Genomic DNA, 14,360 nt, shown 5'->3' on the forward strand with positions numbered 1-14,360 from the left:
GACAATCAGGATGTAGAAATATTTGAGTTCTACAGGATATTTTTCAAACAGGGGTTTTTTGAGTATTGTGTAAGCAATGGAAATTTAACTTACTTAATTGCCCTGACGTTTTGTCCTGTTGATAGCCTTTGACATATCTTGCCTGCCTGTCACTTTATAAATTTGTGAGCTCCCTCCTTATTCATCTGTCTCACCCTTAACACCCAGCACAAGGCCATGCACACAGGAGTTGATAAGTATGTTTTCAATGAGGGGTCACAACTGAGTAACTTGTGAACCAGACAGGTTTTCTGTACCCATTATCTTTTTTTTTTTTTTAAACCGAATTTGAATGTCTTTAGGCAGGGCATTCATTCTCCAGTTCACCACAGGTCCTACCGCTTCTTATTATTGCATACTACTTCACCACTTATTTTCCCTCCTGGCCAATGTGAAGGTATTTTAATCTGTGGTCCATATGTTAATTAAGAGGGAAAACAGTACTTATTGGAAATGAATAACCATAGGCTATGATTTGCTCATCTATGGTATTGAAACCTCTTCTACCTGTTAGTAATGCTTCAGTGTGTACTTTTTAGCTCCAAAGACACAAGGTATATATGAGCCCAAGAAAGGGCCACATAAACCAGAGACTACATCAGCCTGAGACCAGAAGAACTAGATGGTGCCTGAATACCACTGATGACTGCCCTGACAAGGAAAACAACAGAGAATACCTGATGGAGCAGGAGAATAGTGGGATGCAGACCTCAGATTCTCATAAAAAGATCAGACTTAATGGTCTGACTGAGACTGAGACCTGAAGGTCACGGTCCCTCTGTTAGCCCAAGGCTGGAATCATTCTCGAAGCCAACTCTTAAGACAGGGATTGGACTAGACTATAAGACAGAAAACGATACTGGTGAGGAGTGAGCTTCTTGGCTCAAGTAGACACGTGAGACTATGTGGGCAGCTCCTGTCTGGAGGAGAGATGAGAAGGAAGAGGGGGACAGGAGCTGGTTGACTGGACACGGGGAATACAGAGTGGAGAGGAGGAGTGAGCTGTTTCATTAAGGGGAGAGCAGCTAGGAGTACATAGCAAGGTGTGTATAAGTTTTTGTATGAGAGACTGACTTGATTTGTAAACTTTCACTTAAAGCACAATAAAATAAGAAAAACATGCCTTTTTAAAAAAGTGTTCTATTCCCTGAGATATCAACAATCCAAAGTTGAATGATATGTACAAAATTACCTACAGTATATAAAGTATATTTATACAAAAAAGGAAATTCACCAAAACATTAGGTTATTAATCTCTGGGTTATGGGATTATGCATTATTTATTATATAATATTATTGTTGTTAGGTCCCTCCTGATAACATGTCCAAAGTACATGAGTCCAAGTACCGAAATCTTCGCTTCCAAGGAGCACTCTGGCTGTACTTCTTCCAAGATAGAATTGTTCATTCTTCTGTCAGTCCATGGTATATTCAACATTCTTTGTCAACATCATAACTCAAAGGTATGAATTCTTCGATCTTCCTTATTCATTGTCCAGCTTTAACATGCATATGAGGTGACTGAAAATACGGTGGCTTCGGTCAGGTGTACCTTAGTCCTCAAAGTGACATCTTTGCTTTAAAACACTTTAAACAGATCTTTTGCAGCAGATTTGCCCCATGCAGTGCTTCATTTCTTGACTGCTGCTTCCATGGGTGTTGGCTGTGGATGCAGATAAAATGAAATCCTTGACAAGTTTACTATTTTCTCCATTTATCATGCTGTTGCTTACTGGTCTAGTTCTGAGGATTTTTGTTTTCTTTATGTTGAGGTGTAATCCATACTGAAGGTTGTAGTCTTTGATCTTCATCAGTAAGTACTTCAAATCCTCTTCACTTTCAGCAAGCAAGGTTGTGTCATCTGCATAAAGCAGATTGTTAATGAGTTTTCCTCCAATCCTGATGCCACATTCTTCTCATATAGTCCAGCTTCTCCGATTATTTGCTCAGCATACAGATTGAATAAATATGGTGAAAGGATACAACCCGACGCACACCTTTCCTGACTTTAAACCACACAGTATTGCCTTGTTCTGTTTGAATAACCGACTCTTGATCTATGTACAGGTTCCTCATGAGCACTATTAAGTGTTCTGGAATTCCCATTCTTCGCAATGTTATCCATAATTTGTTATGATCCACACAGTTGAATGCCTTTATACAGTCAATAAAACATAGGTAAACATCTTTCTGGCATTCTCTGCTTTCAGCCAGGATCTACCTGATACCAGCAATGACATCTGTCATCCCATGTCCTCTTCTGAATCTGGCTTGAATTTCTGGCAGTTACTTACTGATATACTGCAGCAACTGCTTTGAATTGTCTTCAGCAAAATTTTACCTGTGTTTGGCATTAAGGATAATGTTCAATAACTTCTGCATTCTGTTGGATCACCTTTCTTTGGAATGGGAACAAATGTGGATCTTTTCCAGTCTGTAGGTCAGGTACTCAGCTTCCAGATTTCTTGGCATAAATGAGTAAGCTCCTCCAGCGCTGCATCCATTTGTTGAAACAACTCAACTGGTATTCCATCAATGCCTTCAGTGCAGCTTGGACTTCTTCCTTCAATACCAGCAGTTCTTGATCACCATGCTACCTCCTGAAATGGCTGAACGTCAACCAATTCTTTTTGGTACAGTGACGCTGTGTATTCCTTCTTTTGATGCTTCCTGTGTCTATTAATGTTTTCCCCGTAGAATCCTTTAATATTGCAACTAGAAGCTTGAAATTTTTCTTCAGTTCTTTCAGCTTGAGAAATGCCAAGCATGTTCTTCCCTTTTGGTTTTCTAACTCCAGGTCTTTGCCCATTTCATTATAACACTTTACTTTGTCTTCTCAAGCCACCCTCTTTTACTTCAATGTTTCTTCCATTTGCTTTAGCTGCTATACACTCAAGAGCAAGTATTATACTCTCATTTGACATACATCTTGGTCCTTTCTTTCTTTCCTGTCTTTTTAATGACCTTTTGCTTTCTTCATGTATGATGTCCTTGATGTCATTCTACAGCTCATCTGATCTTCAATCATTAAGTGTTCAAGGTGTCAAATCTATTTTTGAGATGGTCTCTAAATTCAGGTGTGATACACTCCATGTTGTATTTTGGTTCTCGCAGACTTGTTTTAATATTCTTCAGCTTCAATTTTAACTTGCACATGAGCAATTGATGGTCTGTGCTGTTGTCAGCCCCTGGCCTTGTTCTGACTGATATTGGATTCCTCCATCGTCTCTTTTCACAAATGTATACCTGTGTATTCTATCTGGTGAGGTTCATGTGTATAGTCGCTGTTTATGTTGTTGGAAAAAGGTATTTGCAATGACTAAGTCACTGGTTTCCCAATTATATCATGTGATCTCCAGTGTTGCATCTATCACCAAGGCCATATTTTCTAAATAACGATCCTTCTTCATTTCCAACATTCACGTTCCAATCACCAGTAATTATCAACACATCTGGATTGCATGTTTGATCAATTTCAGACTGTAAAATCTGGTAAAAATCTTCAATTTCTTCATCTTTGGCATTAGTGGTTGGTGTAAAATTGAATAATAGTCATATTAACTGGTCTTCTTTGTAGGCATATGCATATTATCCTATCACTCTACACAGGATAGACCTTGAAATGTTCGTTTTGACAACGAATGTCACGTCATTCCTCTTCAAGCTGTCATTCCTGGCACAGTACACCAAATGATTGTCCAATTCAAAATGGCCAATCCACAAAAACGGTATACAAAACACTACTAACAATGCAGAAGAAAAACTAGATAACTGGGAGCTCCTAAAAATCAAACACCTATGCTCAAAGACTTCACCAAAAGAGTAAAAAGATTACCTACAGACTGGGAAAAAGTTTTTAGCTATGACATTTCTGATCAGCGCCTGATCTCTAAAATCTACATGATACTGCGAAAACTCAACTACAAAAAAGACAAATAACCCAATTAAAAAATGGACAAAAGATATGAACAGACACTTCACTAAACAAGACATTCAGGTAGCTAACAGAGACATGAGGAAATGTTCATGATCATTAGCCATTACAGAAATGCAAATCAAAACTACAATGAGATTCCATCTCACTCCAACAAGGCTGGCATTAATCCAAAAAACACAAAACAATAAATGGTGGAGAGGCTGTAGAGAGGCTGAAACACTTATACACTGCTGGTGGGAATGGAAAACGGTACAACCACTTTGGAAATCGATTTGGTACTTCCTTAAAAAGCCAGAAATAGAACTACCATATGATCCAGCAATCCCACTCCTTGGAATATATCCTAGAGAAATAAGAGCCTTTACACGAACAGATATATGCACACCCGTGTTTACTGCCACACTGTTTACAATAGCAAAAAGATGGAAGCAACCAAGGTGCCCATCAACGGATGAATGGATAAATTACGTATATTCACACAATGGAATACTACATATCGATAAAGAGCAGTGATGAATCTGTGAAACATTTCGTAACATGGAGGAATCTGGAAGGCATTATGCTAAGCGAAATTAGTTGCAAAAGGACAAATATTGTATAAGACCACTATTATAAGAACTGGAGAAACGGTTTAAACAGAGAAGAAAATATTCTTTGATAGTTACAAGGGGGGGAGGGAGGGAGGGTGGGAAAGAGGTATTCACTAATTAGATAGTAGATAAGAACTACTTAAGGTGATGGGAAAGGCAACACACAATACAGGGGAGGTCAGCACAACTGGACTAAACCAAAAGCAAAGAAGTTTCCTGAATAAACTGAATGCTTCAAAGGCCAGCGAAGCAGGGGCAGGGGTTTGGGGACCATTGTTTCAGGGAACATCTAAGTCAATTGGATTAATAAAACCTATTAAGAAAACATCCTGCATCCGCTTTGGAGAGTGGCGTCTGCGGTCTTAAACACTAGCAAGCAGCCATCTAAAATGCATCAGTTGGTCTCAAGCCACCTGGAGCAAAGGAAAATGAAGAACACTAAGGATACAAGGTAATTACAAGCCTAAAAGACAGAAAGGGCCACTTAAACCAGAGAGTACATCAGCCTAAGACCAGAACTAGATGGTGCCGGGCTACAACTGATGACTGCCCTGACAGGGAACACAAAAGAGAACCCCTGAGGGAGGAGATCAGTGGGATGCAGACCCCAAATTCTCATAAAAAGGCCAGACTTAATGGTCTGAGACTAGAAGGACCCCGGTGGTCATGGCTCCCAGACCTCCTTTCGGCCCAGGACAGGAACCATTTCCAAAGCCAACTCTTCAGACAGGGATTGGACTGGACAATGGGTTGGAGAGGGATGCTGGTGAGGAGGGAGCTTCTTGGATCAGGTGGACGCTTGAGACTATGTTGGCATCTCCTGTCTGGAGGGGAGATGAGAGGGTAGAGGGGGCTAGATGCTGGCAAAATGGACATGAAAAGAGATAGTGGAGGGAGGGAGTGGGCTGTCTTATTAGAGGGAGAGCAACTGGGAGTATGTAGCAAGATGTATATGAGTTTTGTATGAGAGACTGACTTGATTTGTAAACTTTCACTTAAAGCACAATTAAAAAAAAAAAAGTCCAATCCATTCCATTTCAACTCACTAATGCCTAGGATATAGATGTTTATGTGTTCCATTTCATATTTGACAAATTCCAAGTTTCCTAGATTCACACTTTGTACATTCCACATTCTGATTATTAATGGATGTTTAAAGCTGTTTCTTCTCATTTTGACTCATGGCACATCATCAAATGAAGGTCCCAAAAGCTTGAGTCCACCTAAGTCATTTAGGCGGAGTCTACCCTGAGGGGGCAGCTCTTTCCCAGTCCTATTATGAGTGTCTTCTAACCTGAGGGACTCATCTTCAGGCACTGTATCGGACAATCTGCTGCTGCTATTCATTAGGTTTTCACTGGCTAATTTTTTCAGAACTAAACCACCAGGTCTTTCTTCCTAATCTTAGTCTGAAAACTCCACTGAAACCTATCAGATGATGACCCTGCTGGTAGGTGAAACACCACTGGTATAGCTTCCAGCATCACAGCAACACACAAGCCACCAGAGTACAACAAACTGACAGATGAGTGGTGGATTTATTATATACTTTCTGAATTTATTACATACTTTGTATTTTCAAGTTTCACACAGTACACATTAATTTCATTTATAATCAGGAAAAAAGTTATTTGCAGAAAAAAACTTATGAATTCAAATTGACTGTCCTTCCTACTCCTTAAATTTGGGATGAGGAAAGAGAATGAATATTTACTGAGTGCCAACTCTGTCCCAGGGATGGTGCTAGGTGCTTTACAATAACCGTCAAAACTTGTGGAGGAGGGGTATGTAAAAGTTCCCATTTTTTAAACATGGAACAATTACCTTAGTTTTATTTATTTTTTGAAAAATCTTAGCACTAAAATCCCCAAGACACAAGTGCAGAGAAACCTGGAGAAAAGACAGGGAGGAAGAAGAGGAGAAAACCTTTAAGAGAATTAAAGGAAGTAAAAGAAGAAAATGGAAAAAAATGGAGGGTATGGGCATAGAAATGATCATTTATTCATGTATTCATCAAATATTTACTGCCAATCATTGTAAGATACCTTGTTGGAGACCATGGGGCATACACAGACGGATCTGATACAGATCAAAAGATATACATGACAGTCCTTCTACACACACCCAACATAATACCCTGCGTTAACAGGGCATAAAAATCCAGGAGATAACACGCTTGCCAACAACTAAAACAAAAATGGAAAATAACAATCATCTGAGAGGTATAGAGTAACTACAAAGTGAATTGAGAGGAAGAAGGAATTACTCTGGCTGGAGGGATGAAGGGGATGGGCGTTTTAAGGAGAGAGGTTGCTTACACCAGGCAAAGGACCCCAATTCTCCCCTAAATGCCAGGCCTGTGCTTGCAATTGCTTACTGGCCAACCCTCCCAAGGTGCCCTGAAGGCCACTCAAGCTCTGTGTTCCCAACCAAATATGTCACCCACCACCTTCCCCCTCCCATGTTCCTTGCCTCAGTTAATAGATTTATTATCCATTTCAAAGTTGGTTTAAATTCAACAAATGTTCACTGAGTGCCTGTATATGCTGTGGCTAAGTCTAGTGAAAGACCCAGACATTAAACAATACAAAAATATAAAAACATAGGAATATGGAGAAAAATGGTACTTGTGAGAGAATAATGGGAGAGGGTGTTAAGGTCGAGTTTTCAAGAAAGCACTTTCTGAAGAAATGACTTAAGCTGAGAAGTGAAGGATAGGAGGGAGCCAGGAAGATTCATGGTTAAAGGATATGTCCCCAGTAGAGAGAACAGCTTTGGCAAAGAAATCAAGAGGAAAGGGCTTACAAATTAAAACTGAAAGAAAGCCCTTGTAACTAGGGCAAGGCAAAGAAGGGGCAGGTGTGGTGGGAAATGGAAGAAGAGGTAACCAGGACAAGGTCATGCAGGGTTCCGTAGGTTCTGTTCAAATTCTGAAACTGTACTCTAAATGTAATGAAGCCACCAAAGACAAAATAGCAATGAAAACACAGATGCTGCCCCTGCCCTCTTGGGGCATACAGCCTACAGACAATCAAATAACAGATTCCAATCTCATGTCCTAAGTGTTAGGATAGGAGAAGTGAGAACATTTAGAAAGGACACCTAATCCATTCTGTAAGAGGTATAAAAAAAGTAAGAGGTATATAGGGTAGAAAACAAATGGTTGTCATCAAGTTGATTCTAACTCATGGAGACCCCATGTGTTGCAGAATAGAACTGTGCTTCACAGGGTTTTCAAGGCTGTGACCTTTTGGAAGCAGACTGCTAGGCCTTTCTTTCAAGGTACCTCTGGGTGGGTTGGAAGAGCCCACCTTCTGGTTAGTAGTTAAGTGATTAACTGTTTGCACCACCCAGTGACTCCTTTGTAAGGCTGGAGGGGTGGGTTAAAGCCTCCTGAAGGAAGTGACACTTAACCTGAGACCTGAAGGATAAAGAGAAGTTATCAAGATGAAGTGGAGAAGGAAGAGTGTTTCAGGTAAAGCGAACAGAGTATGCAAGGGCCTTGGGGTGATACAGGATACAGTGAAAGATGCATGTTAAGTGTGACAAATGCACAGAATAGGAAAGGCAAGGGATGAGGCTGATGTGGTAACCAGTGGTCCATCATGAAGGGCCTTGTTCATGTATTTAGCTTTTATCGTAAGAGTAGTCAGGAGCTAGGGGAAAACAGAGAAGTCACTCTTGACTCTGACTTTTCAGTTGCTCATCAGGTTTCAGTGATATTATCTCGGAAGTATTTCTCCCATTTCCTGAGCTACTGTCTTAATTCAAGCCCCATCACTCTGCTCTTGGACCACTGAAACAGCTTCTAAATTGGTCATGCAGCCTTCAGTGTCTCCTCTCCAATCTTCCATACTGCTCCCTGTCATCCTTCCTTAGCACAATGAGAGCATGACATTCCTCAGCTCGAAACCATTCATTGTTCCCCAGAGGGTAAATTCCAAACTCCTTAATCTTGATCCCATGCCATTTGGCCCTAACCTTTATCTTCTTGGTTTCAACTTCTACCACTACCTATCACAATGATTTTCAAACTTTTTGGACTCAATCCACAATAAAAAATACCTCTTACCAACACACACACATATTCACACAAAACACTAAAACCAGTGTCAAGAAACAATTCGAGTAGACTGTACTCTGGTAACTTCTATTCATGTTTTTGCTTGTTTTAAATGCTGGTCGTAACTTATTCATGATCTGCTAATAAGTCCTGGCCTGCAGTTTGAAAATCACTGACTGCTCCTTCCACTACCATCTTCTCTACTCAGCTCTTGGCAACCTCTGTTCTTTCACCCTTTGCTCCAGCTGTCCTGGACATGAGGAATGCCCTACCCCTCTTCATTGTTCCTGCACCAAGCAAGTTCCTACCGACATTTTAAGACTCAGCGCAAAGGTTGCTTCCTCAGAAACCTTTCTAGATAATGCCTTGGTCACCGTGTTTCCATCCTCAGAGGTCCCAGGGCACAGTACACCCTGAGTGACAGCACTTGTCATGTAGGGTATATTATAATGACTTTAAAAAAAAAAAGTCAGTTGGCTCTGGACTAGGTTTCTGGAAGGCAGCAACCTAGTTGTCTTATCTCAGGCCCCAAAATAGGGTCTAATATGAAGCAGAAGTCAGGGGACGTCTTGCTAAATAAATGAAAACAAAATTCATCTTGTACTACCCTCCCCATCTTGGCGTTACACCAGACCTAATGGCCTTATATTCAAACACAGAAGTCTTTCCCCTCTTAGAACCTTCCTCTGTCTTTATGACATATATCACTCTCTGAAATTATCTTTTCTGTTTTTTTACTTATGTCTCCCCCATTAGGATGTTTGCTCTTTGAGGGTCCTGGTCTATTGAGTTCTCCCCAGTAACTGCAGCACCTAGAACAGGGCAGTGGGACCTCAATTAACATTTGGTGATGGATGAATAAGTGGAGAAGGAGGCAGACGAGGCCACAGGAGTCTTAGGGACCTGTATGAAGGCGCCTTGAGTGGCTCCTGGCACAGTCGGAGGACTGAGCTAATGCAGGGCACACAGACCCAGACCCGGGAATAGGAGGGAGATTGGGAGTTGAGGCTTCCGGGTGCGACGTTCCAGGGCCTACCAGTAGTAAGTGACTGTGCAGGCCGTGCACACCCGCTCGGCCGGGGCTTCGCACACCTCACAGCAGAGCCGGCGCCCCTTAGGCACCGCCAGCGGGTAGATGACGTTCATGTTGCAGACAGCGGCGTCGGTCTCTAGGACGGTTGCCGGGAGAGGATACGCTGGACCCTGGCGTCACGTGACGACCACGGGGCGTATTCGTTCTTCGTATTTCACGGAGAGGGATAGCGTGGCTCGACTGACAACCGGAGTCTATTTGTAAGGTTAAAACACATACAAAATCTACAACTCTCAAAAGTTAAATGGCCGGCCTCTCCAACTCTAACAAAGTCCAAATCCAGGAAGGTCTAGACGGTGGCCGGTACGAATCAAATAGGACCAGTTTTTTGCCCAGGAACCTAGGCGAGATGCCCAGTCGAGAATTCCATTCAGTGCAATGTCACCTTCCGGGGGCTCCGCGGCAGAATTACCAGGCATTTCCAGACGTGCAGAGAGGGTAGCGGACCGCCCACTCGCGATTGCGGCTGCGCAGAGAGGAGGTCTAGGAGCAGGGGGCGTGGCGCCGGGGGAGCGGCAGCGTGCGTAGGCTCCGGGAGACGCTACGGCATTAATGGCGGAAGTGGACTTAGCTGCCGAGTTCCCTCAGCCGGCCGGTGTTACGCGCTGGGCCGAGCTTATGGCTCGCTTCGCGGCTAGGCTGGGCGCGCAGGGCCGGCGGGTGGTGTTGATCACGTCGGGCGGCACCAAGGTCCCCCTGGAAGCGCGAGCAGTGCGCTTCCTAGACAACTTCAGCAGCGGGCGGCGCGGTGCAACCTCGGCCGAGGCCTTCCTGGCCGCGGGATACGGAGTCCTGTTCTTGAGCCGCGCCCGCTCCGCTTTCCCCTTTGCCCACCGCTTCCCGCCGCAGACCTGGCTGTCGGCTCTTCGGCCCACCGACTCAGCCCATTCTGGCCTGCTGTGCCTGGAGGCCGAAGAGAAGGCGCTCCCGGGCTTCGCTGCAGCCTTGCGGAGCTACCAAGAGGCTGCGGTAGCCGGCACTTTCCTCGCGGTAGAGTTCACCACTTTGGCGGACTATTTGCATCTGCTGCAGGCTGCGGCCCAGGCACTCAATCCTCTAGGTGCGTGCCCTAGGAGTCCCCGGATTGCCTGGAGGCAGAGCCGCATCTCCCTAGCCACGTGCTCACTTAAATCCAGCCACACCCGTTGCAGTAGAGTCGAATCCAACTCAGAGGACCCTATAGGACAGAGTAGAACTGCCCCATAGGATTTCCTAGGCTGAAATCTTTATGGGAGCAGATTGCCATGTCTTTCTCCCTAGGAGTGGCTTGGTGGGTTGGAACTGCCGACCTTTCGGTTAGCAGCCAAGCGCTTAACCACTGCTCCAACAGTTGTCAACTTACCCCCTGATTAGCATCTCACAGCCAGGGAACTCGAGTTGAAAAGCAGCTAATCTCATACCACTTCGCGATTTCTGTTATACGCTGTGCTTCTCTTTGCAGGCCCTTCTGCGATGTTCTACCTGGCTGCGGCTGTGTCAGATTTCTATGTTCCTGTCTCTGAAATGCCTGAACACAAGATCCAGTCATCTGGGGGCCCACTGCAGGTGATAGGTGCTTCTCTTCCAGAGACCTGGTTCCCTGTAACCAATCTTGGGTTGATTTCCTCTTGACCTAGAAATGGCCTTTCTGCATTTCGAATGTGCTAGGCACTGGGATTATAGAGATGAAAGACACCTCCCTCCCTCAAGGACCTTGCAGTCTAGTGAGGGAGCTGGACACAGACACAGTTACTATTCCAAGTGGTAAATGCTCTAGTAGAGGTATGTACGGAGTGCAGTCAGGGCACAGGGTGAGTGAATCATTACCACTTGGGAGTCAGAGAAGGCCTCCTAGAGGAGAGGTGACTTTTGACCTGAATCTTAAAAGTAGCAGAAGGATTACCAGACAAAATGGGAAAGGTTATTCCAGGTAGAGTACCTGGAAGTTTACGTAACTGGTTTGGTAAGGTTGAAGAAGGAGCCCTGGTGGTTCAACTGTTAAGCTCTCCGAAAAGTTGGTAGTTCAAACCCAATCTGTCAGTCTGTTCCAGTAGAGATTACAGCCTAGAAAACTTTATGGAGCAGCTCTGCTCTGTCATATGGAGTTGTTAAGAGCCTGAGTCGACTGGAGCGCACTAAAGAACAACACAACAAGGCTGGAGAGCAGGGAGCGTGATGGGCACACTAGAGAGACAGCTTACTTCATGGAAGACTTTGTATTCCTTGTTAAGGAGCTTGGACTTTATCCCAAGGGACACATAAGTAAGAGAATGAGATAAAGTTCTTGTTTAAGAAGAACATTCTGACATCAGTATGAAAGGTAGATAGAGAGTGGAGGGGTAGGCTAGTTGAGGGGGCTACTGCTGTGGTTTAAGGAAGGGGCATGGGGAGGGTTCCTGGCACTGTGGTTGAAGTGATTTGACTCCTTGGAACCTAAGGCAGTCTTAGATGTTTATTGCATGATACAAATAGAATTTTAAAAGGAGAAATTTTACATGTGGGATACTTGCTGACTGAGTAGGATAGTTCATTTATTCATTCTTTCAATAAAGATTATTGAGTACCTACTATATGCCAGGTACTTCTGAGGACCTGGAGATGTAGCAGTGAAAAGAAACATGCTTTGCTTTTGGAATGCTTACATTCTACAGGGCAGACATTCGGTAAATAAATACAAACTATGTTAGGCAGTGATAAATGTTAAGGAGAAAGAAATTACAAAAGGGCTATATGATTTGTATCACACTTGCTAACAACTTTTTGAGGGCCAATCCTGATGATTAGCTTAGATGATTAAACTCTGGGAGCTTTAGTTTACTGCCTATTTTTTAATTCTATCTTGAATGGATACAAAACAATTAATTCAACATTCCCGTTAGAAGGGTCTGGGAATGGAGTAGTAGGAGTTTGAATCAAGTGAAAAATAAAATCAGTTCAGTTTCCTCAGTGCTAAGTTGTGTTACAAGTGACAATTTTAAAATGGAATCAAATAGACATTCTACCAATGCAAGAAATATGTTAGGTTTGAGAGACTTAAAAACCCAACTTTAGTTGGACTTCTGCCCAACATCTCAATATCTCTTTACACAAACAGATCATTTGCATTTATTTACTCGAGTATTTGCTTTAAAAAGCGAGGGGGGATGTTTGAGAAAATACTGTGGTGTTCTTCAAAGTTATATTAATGGTGATGAGTATGGCAGAGCAGAGGGCTGATACAGAAGACATAGTTTGCTCCAGATTGTGTATGAAGCCTTGGAATTAGGCATCTGGACCTTACAGAACCAAGGCTTTTAAGCTAAATATTTAATGTGCTTTGAAGTGTGACGATGAGCTCTCTCACAAAAATTAGCATTGACTCTCTAGGCAAAAGTCTAAGTCCCTACTTCCTTATTTTCTCGTGAGATTGACCTGGTAGATATTAGATAGTGACCTTTTTTACTTATTAAGTTTTCTTTTTCCAATACAGATAACAATGAAGATGGTGCCAAAAATGCTTTCGCCTTTGGTTAAACACTGGGCTCCCAAAGCATTTATAATTTCCTTTAAGTTGGAGACTGACCCCTCCATTGTAATTGATCGTGCACGTAATGCTTTGGAAGTTTATCAACATCAAGTGGTGGTGGCCAATATCCTTGAGTCACGACGGTCCTTTGTGGTTATTGTAACCAAAGACTCGGAAACCAAGCTATTGCTCTCAGAGGAAGAAGTAGAGAAGGGCATAGAGATAGAAGAGAAGATAGTGGGTCATCTTCAGTCTCAACACACAGCTTTTATATGTGACAAAAACTGAAGTAAAAAGCCTTTTTAGGATCAAAAATTGTTCAGGGGACCAGAGCTCTTACAGAGCATATTGGTGAGAACTAGAGTCAACCCTTTGCTTTCATAAGGCCAGAGAAAATGAAGATAAAGGGAAAAGAGTAATGTGCAGGAGAATATAGTTTGGTATTTGCCTTTTAAAGCTCATTTAATACTCATTAAAAATGGAAACAAAGGGAAAGAAATTATGACCAAATCACCTGACGCACTCATCTGAATGTCATCTCGAATTTGAAGATGAATACAAGAGCTGTTTTTCGCCTTTAAAAAAAGAGCTTATTGGGAATTATATTCTGTCCCTCAAAATACACATATGGGCTTAAATGTCAGCCTCCTTTATACTATAAAAAGAGGGTTATGCTTTGAAGATGAAGTATTTGTTGAGTGCCTACTATGTGCCAGGCCCTGTGCTAAGCTTTGAGGATTAGAAAGATGAATAAACATGTCTAGTTGGGGAGATGGACGTGTAAACAATTGAGTGCAATAAAGTATGTGCCCAAAAGCCGACACAGTGGAAAGACTGTTTTTTGGAAATTTATCCAAGATGGGAATAGGGGAAAAAGGATGTCTTTTTGTAGATAGATTGCCTGTAGAATGGTGAGCTTCCCACTAAGTTTCCTTTTTGCATCTTGTCCTAGGTTTATCCCATACTTAAGTAACAATTTACCTTTCATATATTTTAGTGCTGCTTTTCAGGTAAACTTAACTCTACCTCCAGGCAGGCAGGGGCCAATTGGTGACCTCTGCCCTCAGGCATTATAGTATGGAGGAGAGAATGGGCTTTGGCGTCATCTTAGTCAGGTGTGAACCCCAGCTATGCCTTCTATTAGCTTTGTGAAC

The 14,360-nt window shown here is 42.7% G+C and overlaps 2 protein-coding genes across 10 annotated transcripts in view; one reads left to right on the top strand and one right to left on the bottom strand.

The window, feature by feature from the left end:
- ZMYND12 (zinc finger MYND-type containing 12) overlaps positions 1-10,283 on the bottom strand; it is a 40,222-nt gene extending 29,939 nt beyond the window's left edge. Inside the window, exon 1 of the mRNA XM_003415330.4 lies at positions 9,666-10,283. Coding sequence (XP_003415378.2) covers positions 9,666-9,775 — 110 coding nt within the window. The 5' untranslated portion in view covers positions 9,776-10,283. The remainder of the gene's footprint in view (positions 1-9,665) is intronic.
- The window catches only part of LOC100675395 (phosphopantothenate--cysteine ligase), a 151,803-nt gene continuing 147,685 nt past the window's right edge, over positions 10,243-14,360 (top strand). For 5 of the 9 annotated variants that reach the window (XR_010321377.1, XR_010321376.1, XM_064281816.1 and 2 more), the window contains exons 1-2: positions 10,245-10,782; positions 11,164-11,267. Coding sequence is in view for 6 of the 9 variants with exons in the window: in XM_064281816.1 (XP_064137886.1) it covers positions 10,275-10,782; positions 11,164-11,267 (612 nt within the window). In the remaining 3 variants the exon portion in view is untranslated. Of the gene's footprint in view, positions 10,783-11,163; positions 11,268-13,170; positions 14,026-14,360 lie in introns of those variants that run through there. The other 4 variants (XM_003415536.4, XM_023554596.2, XM_023554597.2 and 1 more) reach the window with 4 other exon arrangements.

This window comes from Loxodonta africana, chromosome 3 (assembly GCF_030014295.1).
Source record: "Loxodonta africana isolate mLoxAfr1 chromosome 3, mLoxAfr1.hap2, whole genome shotgun sequence".
Classification (NCBI taxonomy): Eukaryota; Metazoa; Chordata; class Mammalia; order Proboscidea; family Elephantidae; genus Loxodonta; species Loxodonta africana.